Source organism: Schistocerca piceifrons, chromosome 6 (genome assembly GCF_021461385.2).
Source record: "Schistocerca piceifrons isolate TAMUIC-IGC-003096 chromosome 6, iqSchPice1.1, whole genome shotgun sequence".
In the NCBI taxonomy this organism is placed as follows: Eukaryota; Metazoa; Arthropoda; class Insecta; order Orthoptera; family Acrididae; genus Schistocerca; species Schistocerca piceifrons.
Window position 1 is genome coordinate 350152667 of NC_060143.1, and position 19965 is coordinate 350172631.

Genomic DNA, 19965 nt, shown 5'->3' on the forward strand with positions numbered 1-19965 from the left:
CAATAAATGCCGTGCGATCATTTCATTTCAATGGGAAGTGTGACATGGCTGCCTTTAACAGGCCATCACTCATGGGTTAATCCGTCCTAAGAATGAACCTGCTTATTTATTGCAATGTTGGAACCTTCCTACTCGAAGTATTTTTTCTTCTAGAAACATTACACACCAAAGTAGCAAGTAAGTTACGGAAAATTTGGCAACAGCCTTCCGGAATGTGGATTTCTGAACCACTCAAGAAAGGGAGGAACACGTGTCTGAGGGAGGAACAGCGGTTTCATAGGCAAGTTGATGCGCACATAAAGCATGAGCCGGTTCGCAAAAGCTGCAAGTGATCCGGAATTGTGTGCTGTGGCAGCCCGCAATAGAGCAACCCTTATAACGGTCTTTAAATTTCCGCACTCGCAAATACACTCCTGGAAATTGAAATAAGAACACCGTGAATTCATTGTCCCAGGAAGGGGAAACTTTATTGACACATTCCTGGGGTCAGATACATCACATGATCACACTGACAGAACCACAGGCACATAGAAACAGGCAACAGAGCATGCACAATGTCGGCACTAGTACAGTGTATATCCACCTTTCGCAGCAATGCAGGCTGCTATTCTCCCATGGAGACGATCGTAGAGATGCTGGATGTAGTCCTGTGGAACGGCTTGCCATGCCATTTCCACCTGGCGCCTCAGTTGGACCAGCGTTCGTGCTGGACGTGCAGACCGCGTGAGACGACGCTTCATCCAGTCCCAAACATGCTCAATGGGGGACAGATCCGGAGATCTTGCTGGCCAGGGTAGTTGACTTACACCTTCTAGAGCACGTTGGGTGTCACGGGATACATGCGGACGTGCATTGTCCTGTTGGAACAGCAAGTTCCCTTGCCGGTCTAGGAATGGTAGAACGATGGGTTCGATGACGGTTTGGATGTACCGTGCACTATTCAGTGTTCCCTCGACGATCACCAGTGGTGTACGGCCAGTGTAGGAGATCGCTCCCCACACCGTGATGCCGGGTGTTGGCCCTGGGTGCCTCGGTCGTATGCAGTCCTGATTGTGGCGCTCACCTGCACGGCGCCAAACACGCATACGACCATAATTGGCACCAAGGCAGAAGCGACTCTCATCGCTGAAGACGACACGTCTCCATTCGTCCCTCCATTCACGCCTGTCGCGACACCACTGGAGGCGGGCTGCACGATGTTTGGGCGTGAGCGGAAGACGGCCTAACGGTGTGCGGGACCGTAGCCCAGCTTCATGGAGACGGTTGCGAATGGTCCTCGCCGATACCCCAGGAGCAACAGTGTCCCTAATTTGCTGGGAAGTGGCGGTGCGGTCCTCTACGGCACTGCGTAGGATCCTACGGTCTTGGCGTGCATCCGTGCGTCGCTGCGGTCCGGTCCCAGGTCGACGGGCACGTGCACCTTCCGCCGACCACTGGCGACAACATCGATGTACTGTGGAGACCTCAAACCCCACGTGTTGAGCAATTCGGCGGTACGTCCACCCGGCCTCCCGCATGCCCACTATACGCCCTCGCTCAAAGTCCGTCAACTGCACATACGGTTCACGTCCACGCTGTCGCGGCATGCTACCAGTGTTAAAGACTGCGATGGAGCTCCGTATGCCACGGCAAACTGGTTGACACTGACGGCGGCGGTGCACAATTGCTGCGCAGCTAGCGCCATTCGACGGCCAACACCGCGGTTCCTGGTGTGTCCGCTGTGCCGTGCATGTGATCATTGCTTGTACAGCCCTCTCGCAGTGTCCGAAGCAAGTATGGTGGGTCTGACACACCGGTGTCAATGTGTTCTTTTTTCCATTTCCAGGAGTGTATTTTGTATCTACCTGGAGGCTTTTTCAGGTCAATTGTCGAATTTGAAGTAGGCCTACAGTGACGTTTCTATCTGCGGCAATGTTAAGATTGCTCAGTTAGAACCGAGCGAAGTGTTGAAGTGATCTATACTCGCGTTAGGGAAAAGTTCCGACCCCACCTACCCTTTGAAATTTAGGTTTGTCGTAATTCCCGAAAAAACACTTCACAAGAATGCTGGAGTTATTCTTTCGAATAGGGCACGACCGACTTTATTCCTTCATCCTTATAGAATTTAGATAATCTTTGGTTTTGATGTTACCGATGCGACTCTTAACTCTTCCATCCCCTCTGTATATCAGTTATTTTACGGCGCGCAGTCTCCTGTGGATTCCTTTTGTCGATCGTTGGTTGTCTGTCCCTGATAGATCGCCTGCAGCCATTTCAGTTTAATAAGAGGATTGGAACTTATAGTGGCTACTATTTATTAACAGCCGATACAAAAAAGTTAAATGTTTGCGCCTGTTACTGTCCTTCAAAGTAGTCACCACCGTTGTGTAGAACTCGTTACCAGCGATGTGGAAGGCGTAGTATACCGTTAACAGGGTCTGTTCTGTTGATGGCGCGAATGGAGCGGTCTACTGCCTGCCGAATCTCTGGAACAGTTCTGAAGCGAATGCCACGAAGTGGCTCCTTCATCTTCGGAATCAAATCAGTCACAAGGATTTAAGTCCGGGGAGTATGGTGGATGGTACAGTACTTCCCAGTCCCATCGACCGAACAGAGCAGCCACAGCTGCGCTGTATGTGTCCGCGCATTATCGTGCAAAATGATAGGTGGGTTGCGCAGAAAGTGTCGCCGCTTCTTTCGCAAATCTGGTTGCAGGTGATACTCCAAAAACGAACAGTAATACTGTTCATTGACCGTCTGCCGTGGAGGAACGTAATGTGTTAGAACACCACCATCATAGTCCTACACAAGGATCACCATGACTTTCACCGTACTGCGGCTCTGACGCACTTTTGACTTTCGCGGCGACGCATAATGCCCTACTGTTATTAATATACCTTAAACATTTTACCAATGTGTTAAGAGGAAATTTGTCAGTGTGTTCAATTTACAATTTGCACGCTGGTGCTTAAAGACTTTCCACAGTGTTATAGGCTAACTGCTTGAATAAAGTATGCAAACCTCGCTGGAGCCGTAGCTTCCATAATTCAGCGAAACTTCTCGATTAATAGCTCCTGTCGCTGCCGACAGAAACTGAAATCTGTGGCTGACAGCTCAGACAGGAGCTGATGTCTGTTTTTGGGCTTCGATGTTCCAAACCAGATAGTTATGTAACTGTCTGCCAACAGGTTCCAGTGTGAGCTCAGTATAATAACTAACTTCAGAATCTGTGAGCCATTTCCAGAAATTACCTTCGTGCTCCATCATAAATTCTGATTCTTTATCTATTCGTTTGGTGCTATGAAAAATATTAGCTTCTGTAGATGATCTTCACTTTAAGCAGTACCATCCTGCCCCAACCAATGTGATGCTACAAACACGCGGGACATTAGTTCCTATGTTGTTTAATGATATTTTACACGGATAACTTTGGACTTGAACGTTATTTATGATTAGCATATGAAAGAGGCTATTACCGTTTTGATTGTTTTATTGTTTAGTTACAAAATCTGCTAGTGTCTATTAAGTAGGTTTGGGAAACAATGGGGAAAGGATCTATCCACTGTAATGCGATTATATGTGCATGTCAGGACACTGAAACTGATCTTTGTCTTAACTGATCTTTTTTTAGAAACTTCCACGTGTTTGACAGGGAATACATCTCGTTGCGCTCTTACATATCCACTATCGGTTTACTGTTTAGCACATGATACTTCTGTCGACCCGAAAATGTTTTCCTGGCGATTAAATTTTATTGTCTTCTCTAGCCTTCAGCCGCGGCAAGTGGTTCAAACTCCACGAACTTTGGCCCAGATACTGCGTGGTATCTCTTATGTGCTACCTACTGACTGCCATGTGGTTGACTGAACTGTCATTATTCCTAGTAATTTGGCGAAGGAATTGATCTGTTAATTGAATTTGCACCGCGCTACTCAGTATTCAGTTTTAATCCACAGTGATCAATTGGTTGGTCCATAAGAGTGAACTACTGAAGTACGCACGTATTAATCTGCTCTGAGGCGCAATTTACCTGTCGTCTAGAAGCGCAGAGTTCCCTCACAGCAATTTCGCTCTAGAGTCTTAATTCACTCAATATGTTTGGAAGGATGGTGCAGAGCGAAAGATTCTTTCTTGTTAACAGTAATTTCTTTCTTTTGTGTAAACTGGAAAAGAAATCAGCGTGGTAGGTTACTTCTTGAGAACATTGGTCGTGGAGTTTCTGATGGATCAAATATGTTGCTTCTATTTTCAACTTTTTTCATTAAAGGCAATATAGACTAGGTGGGTTGAAGTCAGGTCAAACTGTGCAGAAACGCCGATGTATCTAAACATACATTGTCATTCCCTTGCTCAGTTGAATAATGACGAATCATCTTGCGATATGTTTTGGAAACAGTAAGCGTATTCTCGCGAATGCTTGAAATAAGAAGAAGAATACGTTTGAAAACGGGAAATGATTTTGTTTCGTAATTTTATTTTTCCTTTCCGAGCAACCAAGTCGAGAACAAACGTAGGTGGGTTCATCTAAGAGAACAGTGGCTTCTAACCAACATCTGTCAAGAAAGCTTTTATCATCAGTCGAGCATAGTGCACGAGTTTCTGTTAAAGAGATTTCTGCTCTCTCATCAGGAGATACGCCCACACATCTGAGTATAAAATAATGCTACTTTTTACACTTTATGCGAAGGAAAGTCGTAACATATACGCAATTCAAACAAGCTTTTATGTAAACGATGTGTGAAACCTCGTAATAAAACTGCTTAATTTTGCAAGAAGTTAGTAGAAATACAGTTCTGAAGATATTCGGCATACACTTCCTAGTTTAAAAAGAGAATAAATTTTAAGAAATATGGTTTCCAAATATTTGGAAACAGTTTTCTACACATAGAACCTTCGCCTGTTATTGTCCTGAGAACAGACCTTACTTTCGCTCGGCTATTCTTCACTATCCTCGCTAACATAAGGTAGAATTTTGTTCACTGATGGTTTTGCGGGCCTCGTCTGCAGACTGTCAGTTGGAATGCTTTGAGGACGCGAGAGCGATTGAATCATTTAGTGCTTCAATACCAAATATTTTGAATGCAGAGGCTACTGCAGTGAGGCTTACATCCTCGAAGAAACGTAGTATTTTCATACTGGATTAAGAGTGATTTTTAATGTCTGTCGGATTGTTACCTGCATGAAAATTTTCAAAAAGGTTGACACCTTCAAATACACATTTATAACGCAAAACCTCTAGCCGTTAGCTGAATCAGTTTCATTAATTTTTGTTTTCCGTTCTTTTCAGAGAGAAGAGGCAGAAAATAGAAGACATCAAGAAGAATATTCGAGATGCGATATTAGTAAGTACGCATATTTCTGTAGTTGTATAATACAAAAGTGTCGCAGCTCTCTTGTAGTCCAGAATTTTAGATATCTTTTAGATTTATTGGGTGGATATAATATTTCTTGCGGTTCAAAATAAGACACATGGATAATGTTGCTTAATGTACTGATTAGTCGCTGGACATCGTTTGGTGAACTTAGGAGACAACACTTAGACAGTTTTACAAAGTTTAGACGCGGTTAACTTAGGCAGTGAGGCTTCTATTTGTCAGTTGTTAATGGTGGAGCACTTTTTCTAATTCATGTGCTGTCGCAAGGGGTTCAGAGATCGGCGATAAAAAGCGTCAGCTTAACATCTTTCCTTCCGTTATGGACCTATGGAGCTATTTTGATGAGATATTTTGTGATGATTTACAAGAATTGTGTGTTCGGCTTGTATAATAGAGGCCAAACTCTGACGTTCTTTGTTGTTGTTGTTGTTGTTGTTGTTGTTGTTGTTGTTGTCTTCAGTCAGCAGACTGGTTTGATGTAGTTCTGCATGCGACTGTATCCTGTGCAAGCTCTTCACCTCCGAGTAACTACTGCAGTGTACATCCGTCTGAATCCGCTTACTGTACTCATGTCTTGGCCTCCCTCGATTTTTTACGCCCCCAGACTTCCCCGCAGTACTAAATTGATGATCGCTTGATGTCTTAGAATGTGTCCATCCCTTCTTTTAGTCAAGTTGTGCCACAAATTTCTTGTCTCCCCACCTCTGTTCAGCACTCCTTCATTATTTATATGATCCATCCATCTAATCTTCAGAATTCTTCTGTAGCACAACATTTCGAAAGCTTCTATTCTCTTTTTGCCTTAGCTGTTTATTGTTCATGTTTCACTTACATACATTGCTACACTCCAGACAAATACCTCCAGAAAAGAGTTACTAACACTTAAACCTATATTCGATGTTAAAAAATTTCTCTTCATCAGAAATGCTTTTATTGGCATAGCCAGTCTACATTTTATATCCTGTGTACTTCGTCCATCATCAGTTATTTTGCTGCCCAAATACCAAAACTCATCGACTACTTTAAGTTTCTCGTTTCCTAATCTAATTCCCTTCAGCATCACCTGATTTGATTCGACAACATTCCATTATCCTTGTTTTGGTTTTGTTGATGTTCATCTGATATCCTCCTCTCAAGACAAAGTCCATTCCGTTCAGGCGTTCTTTCAAGTCCTTTTCTTCTCTGAAAGAATTTGCAGTGTCGTCGTCAAACCTCAAGGTTTGTATTATTTTCCTGCTCCAAATTTTTCTTTGGTTTCCTGTAGTTCTTGTTCAGTATACAGATTGAGTAACATAGGGGTAGGCTACAACCCTGTCTCACTCCCTTCTCAAACACTGCTTCCCTTTCGTGCCCCTCGACTTTAATAACCGCCATCTGCTTTCTCTATAAATTATATTTGTATTTTATCCTTGCTACCCTCAAAATTTCAAAGATAATATTCCAGTCATCATCGTCAAAAGTGTTGTCTAAGCCTACAACTCCTGTAAACGTAGGTTTCTCTTTCCTTAACGTATCTTGTAATATAAGTCGTAATGCCATATAGCTCTGCGTGTATCTACATTTCTCCGGAAACTCCTATTAGTATTTTGCATGCATGACTTATTAAACTGATAGTTCCGTAATTTTCACACCGGTAAGCAACTGCTTTCTTTGGAGCTGGAATTAGACATTCTTCTTAAGTCTGAGTCTCATACGTCTTCCACACCAGATGGAAGAGTTTTTTCATGGCTGACCTTCCCAAAAGTTATCAGTATATATACTTTGTTCTGACGGAATATCGTGTACCCTGGGGCCTTGTTTTGACTTAGATCTTTCAGAGATCTGTAAAATTTCTCTCGCAGTATCATATCTCCCAGCTTATCATTACCTACGTCCATTTCCCTTTCTATAATGTTGCCTTCAAATTCATCTCCCTTGTATAGACAGTCTTATATACGTCTACCTTTCAGCTTTCCCTTCTTTGCTTAGGACTGGCCTTCCCTGTAAGTTCTTGATAGTCATACAGCTGCTTCTATTTTCCCCAAAGCCTCCTCAATTTTCCTGTAGGCGCTATCTGTGTTTTCCCTAGTAAAATATGCTTTTAAACCCTTACATTTGTCTTCTAACCATTCCTGTTCAGTCATTTTGTACTGCTTGTCAATCTGTCGTATTCATTTTCGCCTGCTTCGTTTGCTGCATTTTTAAATTTTCTCCTTTCGTCAGTTAAATTCAATACCTATTGTGTTGTTCTACTTTTCCATTTGCCTATTTGTTCCTCTGCTGCCTTCACTGTTTCATCTCTTAAAGCTACCCATTCTTCTTAAAGGCAATGAGAAAAATTTTAATTGAAGATTTGAAGTGTGCCGTGGTTGTTCCACGAGAAGCGTATTGTTAGAGCGCGAAGAGGACAGTGTCAAGAAAGTGGCTTATGCGCATGCGTTACACGAGTGGCAATTTCCTTGCAGTAAACACCAGCCGTTTCATTGTTGAAGCGTGGTAAGTGGGCCAGAGGTAGTTAACGCTATACCGTCGACGCAAAATGACATGCCTGCGAGCTGCTGTGGCTTTTTAGGGATGGGAAAACCGATCTGTTAAAACCGATACCGGTACTTTAGTTCTGAATAACCGGTACTTCTAGGTATTTGTTCGGTCTCTGTTATAAGAAGTTTTTTTTCATTTTTTACTAATAATCGAGAAAAAATCCGGCATAGCAATTTTTCATAGCAGCAGCGCAAAAATTTTTGGTTTCTAAATATTTTTTTTTTAATGAGTAATGTTTATTCGTAAAATTACCTTTGCTTTGAAATATTGTGATGTTATAGAAATTGGGGAAGCAGCGATCAACACTTTTTGCGCAAGATCGCCTACAGTTGTAAACTAGCAAAAAACACACAAGAATCGGTGCATCACTACAGAGAGAGAAATGTAACTGTTACCGTGTGCCATTGTCTGTCAGACGGTTCGTGTGTACGTGCAGAGTACACGACTTGCCGCCCTCCCGCCGGGTGTACATGGTGGTTTTTAGCTGTCATCCTCGGATATCAGCCGTATTGCAGAATGGTACCATCTCTAGTTTGGAAGTATTTTACGAAGTGCATTAGCAATGAAGCCCAACACTCCACTTGCTTTAAAAGATTAAAAACGGGAAGATGCACAACAAACTTGTTGTTACGCCATATAAGGCGAAAACATGCACCATTTTGCGTGGAAGAGAAGGTAAATTTGATTGACATACCCACAATTTGACGTGCTACAAATTTTGGATAATAACAGAACCCTCAGTTTTGTGGTTACTTCAAGGCGAAAATTAATACCATCCAAATATCACTATGCAGGGAAATCATCAGCTTGTGGTATTTCGCTCTCGCTGTTGCCACGCCCGTCTTCCTCATCCACGAAACCTTTGCTGGAGGAGTCAGACAGATTTATGCCGGAGCCTCAGTCCCTTGTCTATCGTTATCTCCTATCCCTTCACCTTCATTAGAATTTTTCAATCTTTGTTGGTGGTCTACGATTATTACTGGAAATAACAACAATTGAAAAACGAGAATCGGTTATTTCGAAACCTGTTACTTTGAACGTTTTTAAGTCAGGTGAAACTGGAGTACAAAAGAAACTAGTAACCGAAATCAGGTTGTTTCAGCGATAAGTTCCACCCTTAGCTTCTCACTTCTCCTAGAACGGGTATATCATCTGGATTTGTGCTGTATCTTTAGTAATCTTGCTGATTTCGTTACATCTCGGTTCCATTTTGCAAAACAATGATTTTTTCTCTCTTAGTCGATGATACTGCAACGGAATTCAGAATAAATTTAGTTTGGTCATATTTCTTGCACAGATTAATTTGGCCTAACGTGCGACTTCAGGCCGGGTAGCGGTCAAATTTTACCGTACATTTTGCTGCGATTTGGTTGCTTGTCGCCACCGCCGTATTGCTGCGCATATCCTATACATAGATTTCCGTTCCGTATCTGCGTATGATCTCTTATGCTGTGATGGGAATTTTCGCTACTACACTACTCCCAGAACACGTAAAGCAGTGCTAGCGACACATGTTCGTCAGTCCATCACATTACGGGCGAAACACACATCGTAAGTACTAGTCCCAATACCCTTCAAAATGGAAAACTATTTTCGAAGTACATAATTTCAATTACATCCCAGAGACAAAATTACAGTAACTTTCTCAAATGAAGTTACTGGAGTCAAGTAAACATCTCATGTTAATTTATTGCTTATTGATGTTTTCGTCTTCAGATTGGCTTGATGGAGGTCTTCACGCTAGCCTATTCTGTGCAAGCTCTAGACCTTTGCGTAACTACTACAACCGACATATATTCGAACATGATTACCATCCTCAAGCGTTGGCCCGTCTTTAGAATTTTTGCTTACCATACTTCCTATCCATTACAAAATTGACGATTCCTTGGTGCCTCACAGTGTGTACTATTAACCCATCTTTTCTTTTAATCAAATTGTGTCATAGATTAATTTCTCGGTAATTCGAGTCAGTACCATTCAGCTAACCGATTTCCCCTCCGATCCTCAGAATTCTGCTGTGACACGACATTTCAGAAAGTCGTAACCTCTACCTGTATGATTTGTTTGTCGTCCTCGTTTCACTTTCGTGCTAGGCTACACTCCAAAAGGTACCTTTAGAAAAGACTTCGTAATACGTAAGTTTATATTCGATATTATGCGCTTCTGAAAAAGACATTTAATATCTTGCTAGTCTTCGGTACTTCGGCCATCATCAGTTACGTTGCTGCTGAAATAGCAAAACCGATCTACTACCTCTTCAGCATCGCCTTATTTGATTCGACTACATTCTGTTACACTGTTTTAGTTTTGTTCTTGTTCATCTGACAACCTCTTTCCTTTCAGCTGTACTTCAAAGACCTTTGGCGTCCCTGACAAAATTACGATGTCGTCGGCAAACCTCAATGACTGTACCGTATTTCTTCTCCGTAAATTTAATTCCCTCTTCAAATTTCTCCTCTGCCTCCTTTATTGGCTGCTCTATGTACAGATGGAATTACATAGTACAAAGGCTACAACCTTATCTCTCTCGCTCACAGCTTTTTATGCTTCAGCCTGTATAATATCTGGTTTTTTACAAATTTTGGATAACCTTTCGTTCCCTATATTTTATCCTTAATGCCTTTAGAATTTCAAAGAGTGCATTCCAGTTAACAGTTTCAAAAGTACTCAGTCTTCAGGCCACAAGTGACCCATCGGGACCATCCGACCGCCGTATCATCTTCAGATGTGGTCAGCACACCGCTCTCCCGGTCGTTATGATGGTTTTCTTCGACCGGAGCCGCTACTATTCGGTCGAGTAGCTCCTCAATTGGCATCACGAGGCTGAGTGCACCCCAAAAAATGGCAACAGCTCATGGCGGCCCGGATGGTCACCCATCCAAGTGCTGGCCACGCGCGACAGCGCTTAACTTCGGTGATCTGAAGGGAACCGGTGTACCCACTGCGGCAAGGCCGTTGCCAAACAGTTTCAAAGTGTTTCTCTAAATCTCCAAATGCTGTAAACGCAGGTTTGCGTTTCTTCAGTGCATCTTCTAAAATAAATAACAGGATCAATGCTGCTTACGTGTTATTCCATTTTTCCGGTACTCAGATCGATGTTCCACGAGGAAACTAATCGTAAAATAATTAACCGTCGTCAGAAAATGTAAATTACGGTCATGGAATGTAGCAGAGAAAATAAAAAGGGGGCCATATGGAAAACAAATTGTTAACATTAATGTAAAGGCACAAACGTAACAAAAAAAATCTGGAAGAAACTATTACAAGACGCTATTTAACGTGCGCTAGCTGCACGTAACGGTGGTAGCAGAGACAGACTTTAATACAGTGTTGCTTTTTCGAATTATCCCGAAGACAACCGTAATCGGAAAATATATGTTTATGACTAAGAGCGCTATCGAAAACACGTTTCGAAGACTAAATAGTAATACGACAGGTCATGAGAGAAAACAAATAACCATGTACTCTCTAGGTACGCCATTCTTCTAATAGCCTCTCCTTATTGATGTAGTAAATATCAGTGTTATCCACAGAAACCAATAAAATGAAAGGTGCAGAACCTACTATCTCCGTCAAATGTGCTTGGAAATAACATCACTTTTTAAATGACCAGCAGTTATCTGAGCCATTGTAAGAGAAATCGCCCAACTGACGCGAGTCCAGACTACATCAACTTCAGCAGTAAAGATAAATTTACAATAAATCTGCTCTTCACCTGTCACCCTATTATCAGTGACCACTCTTTTATACTGTGAAACTTAAAAGCAAATAAAGCAACTTCGTCATGGGCGTCGCATTCCCAATCACTAGGCGTGCTGCGCAGTTCTAGTGACACAGTAGTGAAATATGCTGTACTCCAATAAAAACGGTGTGGTGATAACACAATTCATGTATTTTCACTGACTGCCATGTCGAATATAGCGAAAAAGGGGAATATCCAGTAAGCAGGGCATATTGGTCCGCTTAATCAGACTTACTCCAAGCGACCACAGATTCTTTGAGTAAGTGTATCGAAACTGTTCTTACGCACTTATGGTCACAAAAAAGTACACTTTCGACCTTCATAACTGGAACAAAATGAAGGCAGGATGCAGCGAAGATCAAATCGTCAAATCACTAAGGAGACAAGTCATGGGATAGCTTTGTGTACTTAAACAAATGGCGGCAGTATGGCCCACGCAAGTATAAAAGAGCAGTGCATCGGCAGAACTGTCATTTTACTCGGGTGGTTGATGTGAAAAGGTGTCCGACGTGATTATGGCCTCACGACGGGAATTAACAGATTTTTTAATGCGCAATGGTAGTTTGAGCTAGACGCATGGGACATTCAATTTCGGAAATCGCTAGTGCGTTCAGTATTCTGAGATCCATCGTGTTGAAAGTGTGCCGAGAATATCAAATTTCAGGCATCTCTCACCACAGATAATGCAGTGGCCGATAGCCTTCACTTAACGACAGAGAGCAGCGGTGTTTCCGTCAGTGCTAACAGACAAGCAACACTGCGTGAAAAAACCACAGAGATCAATGTGGGATGTACGGCGAACGTATCCCTTAGGACAGTGCAACGAAATGTGGCGTTAGTGGACTATGACAGCAGACGACCGACAAGAGAGCCTTGGCTAACAGAATGACATTGCCTGCAGTGCCTCTCCTGGGCTCGTGGCGATATTGGTTGCACCTTAGACGACTGGAAAACCGTGGCATGGTAAGATGACTCAGGATTTCATTTGGTTAGTGTGTGGTGCAGACCCCATGAAGCCATAGATCCAAGTTGTCAACAACGCATTGTGCAAGCGGGTGTTCGTCCCAGTATGATGTGGGCTGTGTTCACTTGGATAGCCGGTAATTTTGATAGCGACCGTTAAATTTGTGAAGCTTTGGGGTCGATGTCCGTGCTCAAACTTCGAGATTTCATTGTTGTTACCTTTCAACAGCATAACGTAAGACCGCTTGTTAACTTCATCTGGAACTCACCCGCTGAAAACATCGGGTCATGCCGCAAGAGTGCCACGCAACCACTCTAAAGCTAACGCGGCTGCTGGACATGGGATACAATTCAAACAGCATGAGATGACGTACCCTATGTCATCAAAGTCGAGTTAGAGCCATTGTTGCGGCCAGAAGTGGCAGCTCTGTGTACTGCATTTTGCACCATGTATAGCACAAAATGACCTACAGATTGAATCATATATTCTTCCTACAATACAGTGCACATACAAAAAGTAAATCTTGGTGGCCAGCAGGGTAGACGTCGTACCACAAATTGCGGTACACTGCATGCACATAGTAGTACTTGGTGAAGGCCAAACTCTGAAATCGCGAATCATACTGCAGGTCCTGCTACGTCTCCCATTGGCTCCTACTAGAAACCTGGAACGCTCCCTGCTCCCTGTGCTATAGCTTGCCGACAGAGGCTGGGGACCGCTGTTATCCGTCGGGAGCTCCTAGCAGTATGACACGTATGTAAGATCTGGTCAGTTCTACAGTGTCCAGCCTTTAATCTCTTCGTTTGACTGTCAGCAGATCGCATGTACCTACAGACTGGTGCAAAAAGAACGCTTGAACTACAAGCTGCTATGGTTGGATTTATTTTGATCACATATAAAATGCATTTTAACGACAGCAACTTTCAGATTGTTGAATGAACGAGGTTTGCGGCCATGGACTTGGCATTTCAAATGACCCGTAAGAAGAAGTCACAGCCCGTCGGATCTGGTAAGCGTGCAGGCCAGTGGAGATCGCCGAAACGTGAGCTCAAATATTGACGAAACACTTCTAGCAACTGCCATGGATGCATTAGTTGTGTGTGCGGTGACTCCATTTTGTTGGAACCACATTTGTGTTGATCCCCAAAGCCTCAAGTTGTGTCCGCGAAACATATCGTTCAGAATTTACTGTTGCACTAGCGCCACCTTTTTCAAAAAATAAGCCCCAACGATCACCCCATAGGTAACTACACCACACGGTCACTTTAGCTATGTGCAGTGGTTTACGGTGCAATACTTTCGGATTGTCTGCTCCCCAATAGCGACAGTTCTGCTTATTTACAAAACCGACCAATTGAAAGTAAACTTCGTCGCTTATCATTATCGAAACGTCATCAGTAGCAAGAACATCAAGCTTTATCTCAAAAAACAATCCCCTTTCGTCGAAATCACTTTCGTGAAGCTTCTGTACGATCATTATTTTCTAAGGATGGAACTGGAATTCTCAACCCAGGATGCGCTGTAGCAAGCGACGAGACATGCCCAAAGTCAGAGAACGTCGCGTAGTGGACTGGCGTGGACCTGAAGGCGTACATAGTCCGCAACATTTTCTTGTGTTCACGCTGTAAGAGGTCGACCAGTCGACTTTTCTTCACAACTGATGCAGTTCTGCGAAAGGAGATGACCCAACGTAGTAGTATGTTGCGATTAGATATCAAACCATTACGCTCAACACTGAATGTGAATGTGTGCGGGAAAGCCATTGAACGGTGATAACAGATTCACCACTTTTGAAATAATGTTCAACAGTGAAATCAGGATGCTGAAAGGTCCACAGTGCCATTGTTACTGAAACTTGATGCCAAACCGACAGGATAACAGTCTATGGGGTGATTGACTACTGCTTTCCACTTCTACCAGGGAACTCAAATCCATGCGTTCATTTTGTGCCACCCTGTAAATCGCTAAGAGCGACAAGACTGTTTGGAATTAGAACTTAATGTTACTAAACGGATAACACTAGTTACAGTTTCATTTTTATGTAATTACGAAGTTTAACACAAACATGCGGTGATTACAGCTAACTGACTGGTACAGTGTCAATAAAATTCTTTTGGGTTGTTGACCGCATTGTCAATATATGAAATTGCCTGACATTTCGGCCACTATTACAAGTGGCCTTCCTCAGAGCTTTGTGCTGAGCCGAGAGTCGTTAATTATTAGCAGTAGGTTTTCCAATTGAGGTTGTTATCGATCTACAGTCCCCAAAAGTTGACATTATCCGCCCCTTGTTTTTCATTGTTCGCTAAACCTGTTTTTAAAGCTTGCGGAGTCTTGTGAGAAGTATTCAGCCGTATGTATTGAATCTTGGCGAATTTCAGAGATAATCCATGTAATTTTACAGCGCAAGATAATGTTAGCACGAGTTAAGAGTTTCAGATAGTACTTACGTCTCCCAAGGCATGTCGAAGAGAAGGAATTTCGTTTTCTTAATATCCAAGAACGGTGCAGATGTCACAGTATCAGACACATTTAGTTAAAAGTCCATCATAAATGTACAAAAAGCACTCATCGAACTGAAAATATTACGTAAAGGAAGTACTTTGTTATGATTTTCCACAAACGATGCCCGGTCGATGGGGTGCAGCTATAAGAGCTCCGACAGTGAGTCAGTTTTAAGCGATTCTCAAAAATTCTAGAGTAATTTTTCTCTCTTAGATTAACCAGAAGGTGTGGAATGGCCCTATTAAATGGAGGACAAGGGTCGATTCGTTGAAATGTTCAGCTGTAAACGGTAAACGGGGAAGAGTTTTCTGTCTCCTTGTACAGTATCCGTTGTTGACTTTCTTTTTGACTGTGCTCACAGATAAACGGATCGGACCTTTGAGCAGCTACCTGAAAGGGTTGACTATTGAATGCTGAGCAGTTAAACCTTGTTTTGGCACAGTCTTGGACTGTCGCGCGTCAGCCAGCATGGATGAACGAGCTGTTGCAGCAAGCTACCAGTTTTTTTTCCGCAGCCCGGTCGCACCCGCCGCAGAGGCTGGCGTGCACGCCGTCAGCGAATTCACGTCACGTCTCGACGGCGGCACCGGCACGCCTTGCCGCTCCTTTGTTTCCGGTGTGACAGGAAGCGTCAGCGCGGCGCCGCTCCTGGAGAAACGCGTATGGAATCAGGGTAAACACCAGTCGCTGTAGGTAATGAAAGCCACCACAAACTCGGTTCCAGTCCTCGTGTTCAGACTTGGAATATGCAATCGTCTGTACTGTATCAAACAAGGCCGTTCTCCGCTGCTACAACCGGGATAACTAGATGTTTTTCAGCACATTTTGACGGCTTGCCCGACGGCCATCCCAATATAGGCTGACGAATCTAAAGGTGTTTCTGTCCCATTATGGAAACCAGGGCTATGCAGAAACTTCCCCTGAAACGAGCAACTTCACGGCCAAGGTTCTACAGGGTGATTAAAAAAGAAAGAACAGATTTCACTTACTTATTACAAACAACTATTAAAGATAAAAACATATTCCACATGTCTCAGTATAGTATTATGTTGGCAATGCACTATACCATACACTCAACATGAGCACCATGCGTTGCTCGAGAAACAATAGGCCATTTCATTCCACATCGAATCAACAGAACTCTTTTGGTTGAATCGACAGCTTTAACAATTTAATTTCTCAGATCTTGGAGAGTAGCTGTCATACGTGAGACAAATATTGTCTTTTACCCCATAGAAAAAAAAATCGGGAGGAGTGAGGTCTGGTGACATTCGAGACCAAAAGAATGAACAAGATCGTGTTGTCCACCTCTTCCAATCTAACGTTGTGGAGTGGTGGTGTTAATATAACGCCGCACCTCAAGATGAAAGGGAGGCTGGGCACAGTCATGCATAAAAATTATTGAAATATTCTTGAAGTTAAGCAACCATTTTTGCAGCCTGTCCACGTATGGCGTACCTGTCACAGTTTCCTCCGCAAAAAGTCCATAAACGTATGAACAGAAACGGCACAAAAAACCTTCAGTTTCGGTGAGGCTCCTTCATGTTCGACGACGATTTTGTAATCCAAAATTATTATGGCGGTTTACTGTAAACGATAAATGAAACGGCAATTCGTCCGGAAAGCTGAGTCGTCCGGGAAAGTTGCGTCTTCCATATCCTGGAATACTGAAATGCAAAATTCATGCCTTTTGTTATGGTCGCCGGTACGCAGTAGCTGCAGTAACTGCAACGTGTAAGACTTTGTATCCAGGCGTCGTTTGAGAACAAGCCACACCGTAGTTTGAGGAAGTTGAAGTTCCAGGCCTGTCCGTCTTGTGGGCCTCAGAGGGCTTCGTGTGGATGCATCTCTGATACGCTCGATGTTTTCATCAGACATGTGTGGCAGGCCACTGCTCTTGCCTTTGCATATGCAACCAACTTCCAAGAATTTTTCATGCCAGTCATAAATTTTCTTGTGCAGAGGCAGATTCTTGCTGAATAGACGGCGGAACGCACCATAAACTTGAACAATGGATTGTCTTCGCGCAAATTCCGACACACAAAATGATCTCTCTTGTGTTGTAGTCGCCGTTTTGCTACAAACAAACAACAGCGCAGCTGTGTCGAAACTTTTTAAATCTTCCTCTGTCCTGCGGCATGCGCAATCTATGTCTATCTGTTATAATTTGTTTGTAACAAACAGCTGAAATCTGTTATTTCTTTCTGAATCGCCCGGTACACATACATCTGCGTGCATACCGTGCAGACCACCGTGAAGTGCGTGGCAGAGGGTAGGGGTGCCACATGTTAGCGTTTCTTTCCACTTTTAGCAATAACAGAGGCACTCTGACAGTTATAGCATATCACCAACTATATTTTTCCGACAATCGCGGATCTCCTTCGACAGGTTAGACCATCAGCCATGGAACTTGCAAACGAACTACTATCTCTTTGATGTAGCGGAACTAATTTGTCACTGCATCCAGCAGTGCGAAAGTGAGTAAGTCCTTAAGAATCCGACGTCATTCCGGAAACGGACAACGAGAGAAGTGCTTAATTAGGCAAAAGTAGTGGCCCGGAAGAGATACCTTTCATTGTACCTCTAACTTCAGGCAGACTTTGTAGCCAATGTAACGAAAGGGTCACTTGATACTGATTTCGGAAAATCTCTCAGATGACGAGAGGACCAGTCTCTGCAAGGATTCAATCGCCCATTTCATTCCTATATCAAATTCAGAGTTCAAACATCAGTGATAAGAATGCGAAATCTATGCCGATGTTATCCTGCATTGGTCTCGGGATTCGCCCGAGCCCATGAATGATGTGATCAAACGTATCCGGACACCTGGCTGAAAATGACTTACTAGTTCGTGTGCCCTCCACCGGTAATGCTGGAATTCAATATGGTGTTGGCGCACCCTTAGCCTTGATGACAGCTTCCACTCTCGCAGTCATACGCTCAGTCAGGTGCTGGAACGTTTTTTGGGGAGTGGCAGCCCATTCTTCACGGTGGGCTGCAGTGAGGAGAGGTATCGATGTCGGTTGGTGAGGCCTGGCACGAAGTCGGCGTTCCAAAACATCGCAGAGGTGTTCTGTAGGATTCTGGTCTGGACTCTGTGCAGGCCAGTCCATTAGAGGGATGTTATTGTCGTGTAACCACTCCGCCACAGGGGGTACATTATGAACAGGTGCTCGATCGTGTTGAAAGATGCAATCGCCATCCTCGAATTGCTCTTCAACAGTGGGAAGCGCGAAGATGCTTAAAACATCAATGTAGGCCTGTGCTGTGGTAGTGCCACTCAAAACAACAAGGGCTGCAAGTCCCCTCCATGAAAAACACGACCACACCATAACACCACGGCCTCGGATTTTACTGTTGGCACTACACACGCTGGCAGATGACATTCACCGGGCATTCGCCATACCCAAACCCTGCCGTTGGATCACCACATTGTGTACCGTGATTCGTCATTCCACACAACGTTTTTCCACTGTTCAGTCGTCCAATGTTCATGCTCCTTACACCAAGCGAGGCGTCGATTGTTATTTACAAGCGTGATGTGTGGCTTATGAGCAGCCGTTCGACCTTGTAATGCAAGTTTTGTCACCTCCCGCCTAATTGTCATAATACTTGCAGTGGATCCTGATGCAATTTGGAATTCATGTGTGGTGGTTTGGATAGATGTCTGCCTATTACAGATTACGACACTCATCAACTGCCAGCGGTCTCTGTCAGTCAACAGACGAGGTCGGCCTGTGTTCTTTTTTGCTATACGTGTCCCTTCAAGTTTCTATTTCACTATCACATCGGAAATAGTGGACCTAAAGATGCGTAGGAGTGAGGAAATCTCGCGTACAGACGTATGACACAAGTGACACCCAATCACATGACCTCGTTCGAAGTTCGTGAGTTCCGTGCACTATATTCTGCTCTCTCACGAGTCTAATGACTACAGATGTCGCTGGTATGGAGTACCTGGCAGTAGGTTGCAGCACAATGCACCTAATATGAAAAACGTATGTTTGTTGGAGTGTCTGGATACTTTTGATCACATAGTGTATGTGAAAAAATTAAAAGTTGCGCCATGGTTCGGAGTCTGTTAAACTGTGTGACCCGTATAACTAGGTGTTAAGCCAGTTAACAACTGTAAGGCAGGGGTATGCAACTCCAATATGACCACGCCTATTGAAGTTGTGTGGTGAGGACAACTTTTTTTCAGTTCGGGGCCGAACCGCACAATAACCATGGGTTCGGCGTGGGGCGACAGTGGGGTGAGTGGATTGCTGTAGCCTTTTGTGGGACGAAGCTTCTCCGTCGTTTCTAGTCCACGGTTCAATACAATACATGACATATGTTTTCTTAAATTACCCACTGTTATTTTATTGTTATACATTCTCAGTGATAAGGTTCATTTATATTATAGTTATTGATATTTACTTTCAATACTGGTTTGTTTTGAGTAAGTAAGAAACATGTCGCTGAGCCTTGCGTGATTGCCCCATTTAATAAGGGCGTTTTAGGTAGCACACCTTCATTGAGAAGTCGTTACGTGCTTAATCGTCTATAAAACGGCAAAAGTTGAAGAGAAGAATAAAATCCAACTAATTTTTTTGTCATGTAATTGAGTATTATTACCATTGAGTACAAAAATATCATTGAATGTTCGAACTACATTCTTCCATAGAGACCGAAACAAAATCTTTTTGAGCCAGGTATAATCTGGAAGTCAATTTGAGATGTAACACAAGTTTTGGTGAGTAAGGTATTCTCTGAACTACTTTAATCGAAACGAAATACAACCTTGTCATTATGAAAACGTAGTTTTAAAACTGTGTGCATCAAATTTAGACACACGAAATTTGGAAGGCTTGGACATTTTGTTACTTCAGGAACGTATA

At 43.3% G+C, this 19965-nt stretch overlaps 1 protein-coding gene and 1 pseudogene across 1 annotated transcript in view; one reads left to right on the top strand and one right to left on the bottom strand.

Moving 5' to 3' along the window:
• LOC124802691 (guanine nucleotide-binding protein G(s) subunit alpha) overlaps nt 1-19965 on the top strand; it is a 358394-nt gene that overhangs the window by 157705 nt on the left and 180724 nt on the right. The window contains exon 3 of the mRNA XM_047263629.1: nt 5267-5321. Within this exon, the coding sequence (XP_047119585.1) occupies nt 5267-5321 (55 nt within the window). The remainder of the gene's footprint in view (nt 1-5266; nt 5322-19965) is intronic.
• On the bottom strand, nt 10717-10834 carry LOC124803659 (annotated as a pseudogene).